This window comes from Sinocyclocheilus rhinocerous, unplaced genomic scaffold (genome assembly GCF_001515625.1).
Source record: "Sinocyclocheilus rhinocerous isolate Xijiao unplaced genomic scaffold, SAMN03320098_v1.1 scaffold1780, whole genome shotgun sequence".
Taxonomy (NCBI): Eukaryota; Metazoa; Chordata; class Actinopteri; order Cypriniformes; family Cyprinidae; genus Sinocyclocheilus; species Sinocyclocheilus rhinocerous.
In genome coordinates, this window is record NW_015664762.1 from 667125 (window position 1) to 676591 (window position 9467).

Here is a 9467-nt window from a genome sequence, read left to right on the forward strand (position 1 = left end):
GTTTTTGTCTTATTCCGTATCACTACGGTACACTTATAATAAGTACTTATATTTGGACTATTGTAGCCTGGTCGGGTCGGTCGTCACCGCTGCGGAGTAACACATATACCTGCGTGAATCGCCATAGACATAAACTTAGAGAAGTAGCTCCGGTTGGAATGTTCTTCCGCGGGATGTGTGCAGTTCTGTTTATTAACCGCTAGAGCGCCAAAAGTTACATAGTGCTGCTTTAATGCTGTGATGTCAAAATAAAAGTTTAATACAACGCAAGAGGTTGTTTGCTTGACATTGGGAAATTAACCGCACCGGCTCAATCTGGCATACGCTACATCGTTTATGTAATTACGAAAAAGTGGACACTTGTCATACGATTGTTGTTAATATGATCACGGTTACTTGCATTTTGCCCAGGTCAACGGATTCAAAGGTTGCTTCATTGCAGGTTGGCTTCCAATCAGAATCAATAGCACCGTTTTAATCAAAACTACATTATCATTTAGTTTCCTGTCTATAAAGACTACTATCAGCCTTCTAAAGCTTCCTGGACACGTCATTCTTTGCTGAATAATTCATCTGCACCATTCGCAGCTTGTAACTTTAATTTTCTGCCATTGTTATACTGATGTTGCAACAATGATGGTCCTGTAAACTTGTGAAAACACAAGAAGCTTGGCAAAACGTTGATACAACGACGTTGATAAAACGGCAGGATGACACTAAAATAAAGTAAATGTTAAATTGAGTAAAATAAAACCAAAACAACCAAAGTAACAAACATGACACTAAAATAATACATTAAACAAAGCTATTTTGTGGACTAACAAGCATATTACTCAGCACAGCACCCGTCCATAAAAATAAAATATGAGAAAAATGAAATGGTTAGGGCGGAGAATGAGAATTTCAGTACTTTAAAAAAAATAATAATTTTGCCATAAAAGTATGTTATGTCTTCTTTAAAGTGTCAGTAAATTCTATTGTAATTCATACTTTGTTACAACACTTTTTTTTTTTTACCACATTACCGTATCTGATACATTTTTAATGTAGCATTTTCACATTCTTTTTACGTCCTACTTGGCTTTTTTTTTTTAAGTTTCAATCCAAACCCTGGCACCCTCTTCTGATCAGTTGGGCGTGGCGTTTGTGAGTGGGCGGAGTGATGGCGTACTTCCTTTGGCGCGCGCTGTGTAAAATTCAAAGCTGCGACTCAAACCGTTCAGTCAGTCCAGTCTGCTTCATGCGGATTAGTTCTTCTGGTTAGGGTTTATTGGGAATAAATTTGCCTTTTTTGTACGGTGAGTGTTTGGATGTGTTGTAGTATTTATTTCAACCGTAGGAAGTGTGTAGCCTAGAAGAAATTTAGATTTGTCTGTTCACTCTGGTTAGCGTAGCATGCTAGCTTGCCCTGTCAAACAAAACAAACGTGTTTTGCTTAAGTCTAATGTAAACTGAAACATTTTTTTCTATATTTTGTGTTTATATTAGCCAAGTTGATGCGTTTAAGTGTTAGACCGTACCTTTATAGGGCAGACATTCTGGGCTTGATGTAACTTAGCCGTGTGTATTTTTCTGTTGCTACTCTGTGGTGGCTTATTTTACAGATCAGCATGTGTGTATTTCACTGATTGTCGTTTAGGCGTGCAGAGATGTCGTGGGATTTTATTGTACCGGTTTGTTTGGACGATCTCGTGAAGTCTGGTGCTGTTAACCAGTATGTGGTTCAGGATGTGCTGTCAGCTAAACAGCTTCCCTCTCACATCAACAGTAAGTGCTGAGCACTTTTTAACTGTATATATTTCAATACTGTTACCTGTACTGGTGTGATTACACTTTTTTTTTTTTTTTTTTTTTTTTTTTTTTGGTTTTTATACCAGTTATGATCACTATCCAGACATGTCCCTGCTAAACAGCTTCCCTCTCACATCAACAGTAAGTGCTGAGCACTTTTTAACTGTATATATTTCAATACTCTTACCTGTACTGGTGTGATTACACTTTTTTTTTTTTTTTTGTCTGCTATTAAGGTTTTAAAGCAGCACTGAGAAGTCAAGGGCCCCTGTGCATCCTGGAACATTTTGACACCGCATACAGTGTTTTGAAGTAAGTGTAGACACAACAAACATTTATGTATGTATACAAAACCTGAACTGTATACAATTTTCTAAGCCTTAGAATAAACTATGCAAAAATAAATCATCATCAAATGAAAACAAGTTGACCATAATAACAGTTATTATAGCTTGTGATAATGTTTTGTCTATCAAGAGTGTTTCAAAACCCAAGAACACCATACAATTCCTTACAAGAAACCAATATCAGAATAACAATGCGGCTAAATGTACAACTGATGGGGGAAAACAACAAGAAATAGCAATGTTATAAATATATTTTTATCTGTATTAAACATTAACCCCATGTATTACCATGACTTTGTCTAAGCATAATTTTCTGTATGCATTTAGACATTGTCGCACAGTGGATGTGGCAGTGAAAGAAGACACGCTGGAGTTGCTGATACAAGGTTGGAATTTCATAGTCAAACTTCCTTATCACCAAGTCATATTACTTCTAGTTATTTGGAATGAATCGAAACTATATTTTCCACAATGTATCACAATGCTCTCTATTTTCAGTGGTCAGAGGCCTGTCGGTTTCCCTGCCGACCCTTCTTTTGTCAGGCTCTTTATCAGCCGTGGACCGCAAACAGCAGCTCAATACTGTGAAGATGAGTGTTTTTCTTCTTTGCAAACTCACAGAAACACTTGAGAGTGACTCATACAGGGAGACCATCGTCGCGGCACCCAGCAAGGTACTGCTGAATGTTGAGTTTTTATTATTCATAAGTTGTTTATACCAGTGGTTCTCAATTCCAGTCCTCACGACCCCCCTGCTCTGGACATTTTGTATGTGTGTCTTATCACTTCAGACATTTGTTCTATTTGACTGTAAGTGCCCTGCAAAGTGGACTTCACAGGATATTCTGCCCTGATTCCAGTTTGAAGGGAGCATATAGGTTCCATTCAGGTCGCCAGGGCTGGAATTGAGAACCACTGGTTTATACTATGCCCCGTGATGAGAACAAGGCAAATACGAGCTGATTGGCTGGGATCTTGTGTTCTCTTGCTCTCTGACTGGTGGGTAATCTTGGCAGAGCAGTGGAGATTGGCTGCGCTGCTGTAAGGGCCCACCCATATTGATGCTGGCTGTCAAGCATAATACAATTCTCCTTTAGAAATGGACATTTGTGGATGATTTGGCAGCTTACAGTGTGTGTGTGTGTGTGTGTGTGTGTGTTTGAGTATGTCCCGAGTGTGTGTGTGTGTGTAAATGTGTCAGTCAGCAAAGAGTCACATCTCCTAAAATGGGCCCACCAGCTGTGAATGTTTTCTTTGGTAATCTGAGGGCAACAAATATTGTTTCTAAGCTTGTTGATTTTGTGTATACACCATATTAAACATCTCTTTGTGTTTGTCTCAGGGTCGCAAGAAGGATAAAGTTGCCGGAAAAGGTCTCCTGCAGTGGGACAGTGAGAGAGAGAAAGTTCTTCAGTGTTTGACTCAACTGCTGCAGCTGGACATTCGCACACTGTGGAGTCTGTCTCTAGTGGAGGAGGAGTTTGTCAGGTAAATTCTGTTAGATTTTCCTCTTAAAATGTCACCTTTCTCTGCTTAATCTTTGTAGCTCTATATGTCTTAAAGGGTTGGTTCACCCAAAAATGAAAATTATGTCATTAATTACTCACCCTCATGTCGTTCCAAACCCGTAAGACCTTCGTTCATCTTCGGAACACAAATTAAGATATTTTTGATGGAATCTGAGAGCTGTCTGACCCTGCATAGAGCTGCGTCTCGCCGGATCGGTTTCCTACGTTGTTGTCATTTGATCTGAACGAAAACAGCGTATCCGTGTGAGGCAGCTGACACAGAACTGCATACATTATTTACGTCCAGCGGATACTCTCCAAAATGGCGCTACAGGGTGATGCGGAAGAGACGAATTGTTGAATAAAGTTATTGTTTTTTTTTCTTTTGCGCACAAAGTATTTTCGTAGCTTCGTGTAATTGCGGTTGAACCACTGATGTCACATAGATTATTTTACCAATCTCCTTGCTACATTTCTGGACTTGGAAACATTTCAGTTGCGTTGCTGTCTATGCAGGGTCAGACAGCTCTCAGATTCCATCAAAAATATATTTTAAATAATAAAAGTATTATTTTTTGAAAATATCTTTCAAAAATAAATTTGTGTTCTGAAGATGAACGAAGGTCTTATGGGTTTGGAACGACATGAGGGTGAGTAATTAATGACTGAATTTTAGTTTTTGGTTGAACTAACCCTTTAAGATATCATTATGATCACGTGTCAGTTTCTACTTGTCTAATGTTTGTCAATTTTTATGCAGCTGTGTGACATGCTAAGATATCATTATGATCACATGTGTCAGTTTCTACTTGTCTAATGTTTGTCAATTTTTATGCAGCTGTGTGACATGCTGTTGCTATAAACTCCTGGAAAACCCCACCATAAGCCACGTGAAGAGCAAGTCCACCAGAGATGCCATCATTCATGTGCTAGGAATCATGGTGAAGAAATACAATCACATGTTGGGTAGGTTTATATGTACACATCACAAACCCGTGAATGGGTTTGCAATGATGTAGATGTTGTCCTGAATATTTTCTCTTTCCTGTACAGGAGCATGTGTGAAGGTGATTCAGCTCTTGCAGCACTTTGAGCAGCTGGCGTCAGTATGTGCTCAAGCTGTGGCTGCCTGGAGCTCAGAGTACGGGGTCAAGGCCATCGTCGGAGAGATCATGAGGTGATTCTTAATAACCTTAGTGGTCTTGTGATACTTTGTTGGTATGACTGCATATACAGTGGCCATATACAGTCTTCATTTTAGGCTGGGCCGCAAAGCAACAGAATGTGATTATTTTAAAGGGGGGTGATTCTTTTCTATACTCACTGTATCATGCAATATCTGATATATATGGTAGTAAATAAAAATAGATAACTTGTAGTCTGTTAACGAATGGGCATTTCCAGTATAGCAGCACTCATCAAATGATATAATTTTACTTTTAAGTGTATAATTTAAAGTTTATTATTAATATATATTATATCTTTTGGTTTGTATCTATCAAAATTCAAAGAAATTGATTTTTTCATGTATTTACCACTATATATTCGCTTAATAACATTTTGGGGTTGTGTTTCCAGCAAAGTAACTATTTTGATTTTAATGTAACATCTTATTACAATAATATAACATTGTTATTATACTGCTCACCCATGATGATTTTCATCCAAATTAAATCTCCATGTGTGTGTTTCAGAGAGATTGGTCAGAAGTCAAGTGAGGAACTAGCCAGAGAAGGTTCAGGTGTGAAAGCTTTTTCCAGCTTTTTGTCTGAACTCAGTACTCTGGTACCCGAAACCATGATCCCCAACATCAGTGTTCTCCTTACACACCTGGAGGGAGAGGTACGGTCACACATGTTCTCTTTCATCTCTTCTTTCATTGGATTCTTGCTCTGTGATGAGACCAAGGCGAATATGAGCCCATTGAATTAGAGTCTGAGTTCTCCTGTGTTCCTATTGGCTGGTAATCTTGGCTGGGCAGTGAAGATTTGCTGTCTTGCTGTAAGGGCCTGCCTACATTCAACAAGCCCATTCCTCTGAGTTTTCTATCCTTTGAAGAAATGGGGAAGAAAAGGATGGGGCTTACAGTGTGTGTGTGTGTGCGCGTGTGTAGGGTCACAGGTTGAATCTCAGTTCTCTGCTGTAATTCTTTGGGCATTGAGCTCTCTCTTTGGTAATCTGAGGGCAATCATTTAAAACAAAGCTGTGAGTTTCAGAGCTTAACTCTTCTTTGAATGTGACTGTGTGTGCTCTGTTAACATGCGGTTTGTGTTTGGACAGAGTCCCAGCCTGCGGGTGGCTGTGTGTGAGGTTCTCGGTGAGGTTCTTGTCCGGGTTTTGTCTGGTGATAAGCTGGGTGATTCTGCTCGTGCAAGTCGAGATCGTTTCCTGGACACGCTGCAGGAGCACATCCATGATGCCCACTCACATGTCCGAGCACGTGTGCTACAGGTCTATGCACGCATTGTCAACAGCAAGGTGTGTGGGTTGTTTTCCCTTTTCTCTTCAACAGAAAATAAAGGGTTTTATTCTTGGATGCTCTAAGATATAATCCCCCACCCCCACCCCCCTTTCCAGGCCTTGCCGTTGTGCAGGTACACTGAAGTTATGGAGCTGACCGTTGGGCGTCTGGGTGATAAGTCTGTCCATGTGTGTAAGAGTGCTATCCAGCTGCTGGCTGCCTTCATTGCTCATAACCCTTACAGCTGCAAGGTACAAATATGCTCAATTAAAACATCTGGTAGATGCACTTACCATTATTTTTTTTTTTTAAATACTTTTATTCAGTGAGAACTCATTCGATTAAAAAAAAATATATATTTTCACAAAAATATTTAGCAGTACAACTGTTTCAACATTGATAAGAAGAATCATGTGACACTGAAGACTGGAGCAATGGCTGCTTGACAATTCAGCTTTGCTATCACAAGAATAAATTGCATTTGAAAATGCTAAAACGTAACAAGGGAATTTTTAAATTGTAATATTTCACTATTATGGTCTTATTGCAGTTTTGATCAAATTAGAGACTTCTTTAAAATTAATCTTACTGACCCTAAACTTTTAAACACTAGGGTACCTAACTATTTACATAGATCAAATGTACCTGCTTTTGTTTTCTCCATGTCAAGTTGAGCAGTGTGGACCTGAAAAAGCCCCTGGAAAAAGAGATGGCCAAATTAAAAGAGATGAGAGACGCTCAGAAAGAGCAAATGCTCGGTATGTTTCTTTTCTAATTGAATTGCTGCTTTCAGTCTTTTGCTCTAGTCTGCCTGGAGTCACTATCGCTGGCACTGCAGAAATTGTTTCCAGCTGTAAGATTTTAGCTTTGTTTGTAGTTGCAGTCATCACAGCAGCTGATCTTTGGGATGCGATGAAGCCTGAGGTAGAGATGACTGTGAAAGCACAACTGGAGCCTGGCAGTGAGGAAGAGGAGGATGAAAAAGAGGAGCAGACAGAGGGAAGGGAGGAGAGAAGCGACAGAGACACTGCTTTACAAATCGCACAGTTTCTCCGGGAAAGCAAATACAGGTTCGTGTAAATTAAAACACAAATATACTCATACCCTTACTTCTGCACACAGACATGCAATGTGTTTAATTGTGTGTAGGAAAGCTGTTGGTCTGTGCATGCGGGCTCACTCCCTGTTCCCAGAGTCATCATTTTTCACAGATCTGGCCGTCTTAAATGCAGAAACCCTCATCAACACACTTGCAACACTTTTCAAGGGTATGTGTTACTTCGAATAGTCTTCTAAACTTCTACATTAAAGAATTTTGCTCCGGTGCACTGTGGAACTTGTTCATGGTCTCACCTGCCTAGATTAGATGACAGGATTCCTAGTCCAAATAATAACATGAGTTGTGTTTGATGTGCATCTCTCTTCTCTCAGGTCCAGAGCAGGAGACAACTGAAGCCATGTCAAGCGATGCTCCACCCACCCCACAAAAAGAGGGTGGAGGGAATGAAGGTGGAGAGAGTGAACTGAAGAAGCAGGAGATGTTGGTTCAGTACTTGAAAGACACAGAGAGCTTCGCTCTACAAGTAGAAAGAGCCATCGCTGTCATTAACAACATGCTGTACTGGAAAACCACTACAGGTAATTACTATAAACTAAATGACTGTCTGGTTTATATTAAATCTGCATGAAATAAATTCAACCTATTTTCTAAATGCATTTCATTTCATCCATTTACCTTTTAATCAAAATTATGTAACTCAATCTTCTGGAGAAACAAGACTGCTCTTTCGTGACATATGCCAAACTTCCCCAATCATCTAGTTCACTTAAACCCCTTTCTTACAATTGACTGCAAGGTCTAATTCAACTCTGCCTCCATCCAGTTAACAACCGGTGATTAGAACCAAGTCCCTGCCCAGCATTTTTTTTTCCTTTTTTCGATAATTCGTTTTACTCTTAATATACACAACAATACAGAAGAAAAGATCTTTGTCTTCATCTGATCTTGTCAATCATGGCAAGGTTAACAATGAGTAGTTTCCTCTGATTGGTCTCTCTCTCAGTTGTGCAGGAGGCCGTGCAGTTCTGTGTCACAGCATTTGAGTTTAGTGTGGCCGACTCCGTGTGTGGAGTCAGAAAGATGCTGCCTCTTGTCTGGTCCACTGATGTCACAATCAAAGATACCGTCATCCAGGCTTACAGGCGCCTGTACCTCAACCCCCCCGGTGACAACACCAGGTCTGCAATCATTTTGATTCATTTCATAAAGATGAAGGAACACAATTTAATATACTGTAGCTCAACTGGCCTTTTGTGTCTGTCCATCAGGGCAAAGGCTCAGACTCTAGTGGATAATCTGTCAGATCTGATGATCGATGCTTCATTGGGGACCGTCCAGTGTCTGGAGGAGATTGTGAGTGTTTTTTGCCCCACATGTTAGCATTCCCACAATTTATTCTTCTTTTGACATTGTGTTTCTCTTGGTGCAGGTCCAGGAGTTTTTCAGCAGTGAGAGTGCCCTGCAGACTTCAGTGGTGCAGGTTTTGTGGGAGAGGTTCTCTGGTAAACGAGAGACTAAAGCACTTCACAGGAGAGCTGCAGTGCTATTGCTGGGCATGGCAGCACGGTGAGACACTCAACTCTTAATGCTTCCCAGATGTCTTAAAATGATTCTGTTGAACTGATTTAATGTCACAGCATAATAATAATGTTGCCCAATGATGAGACCAAGGCGAATGTGAGCTTGTTGGGTAAGAGTCTGAGCTCTTCTGTGCTCCTATTGGCTGGTAATCTTGGCTGGGCAGGGGAGATTTGCTGCTTTGCTGTAAGGGCCAGCCAACATAAAGCGAGTTCTTCCTATCAAGCTCTTCCTCAGAGAGAAGGAGAGATTTGGGAAGGATGATCATTTTGTGTGTGTGTGTGTGTGTGTGTGGACACAGGTCGAAACTCAGTTCTCTGTAATGTCCAATGAGCTATGAGCTAGTTCTTTTGTAATCTGAGGGCGTTCTTGTCTTTATCATGTTGTTTAAGGCATGGTGTGCATTATTTCAATCTGTAACTTCATTTTGTGTGTGTGTTTAATACTGAGAGGGAGGTGGTTCTCAGTAATTTGGACACACTCTGCTCTGTCGCTCTGGGTGAGAAGGTTGCAGAAGATTATCTGCTGGCTCGGGACACACTCATCACCATTGCTAACATTACAGACCATGTGAGGGTATGTATTCACATTTTATGTATAAACTGCCAATTAAAGGTTTGGGGTCCAACCCTCTACGCACACCACGCCAGACTGATATACTATTTTTCACACACACACTAAATGGGGACATTACATAGACTTCTATTGTTTTTATATACAGA

General features: G+C 40.3%; 1 protein-coding gene across 1 annotated transcript; it reads left to right on the top strand.

The window, feature by feature from the left end:
* The first annotated feature begins 1190 nt into the window (after nucleotides 1-1190).
* LOC107730454 (condensin complex subunit 1-like) lies at nucleotides 1191-8758 on the top strand. The gene is made up of 18 exons (XM_016541301.1): nucleotides 1191-1298; nucleotides 1640-1767; nucleotides 2028-2103; nucleotides 2466-2524; nucleotides 2637-2812; nucleotides 3481-3626; nucleotides 4485-4612; nucleotides 4700-4823; nucleotides 5341-5488; nucleotides 5927-6124; nucleotides 6224-6358; nucleotides 6778-6865; nucleotides 6985-7177; nucleotides 7257-7375; nucleotides 7539-7745; nucleotides 8171-8345; nucleotides 8436-8520; nucleotides 8597-8758. The coding sequence occupies exons 2-18, from the start codon at nucleotides 1650-1652 to the stop codon at nucleotides 8735-8737; spliced, it is 2316 nt and encodes a 771-aa protein (XP_016396787.1). The 5' UTR covers nucleotides 1191-1298; nucleotides 1640-1649; the 3' UTR covers nucleotides 8738-8758.
* The last annotated feature ends 709 nt before the right edge of the window (nucleotides 8759-9467 follow it).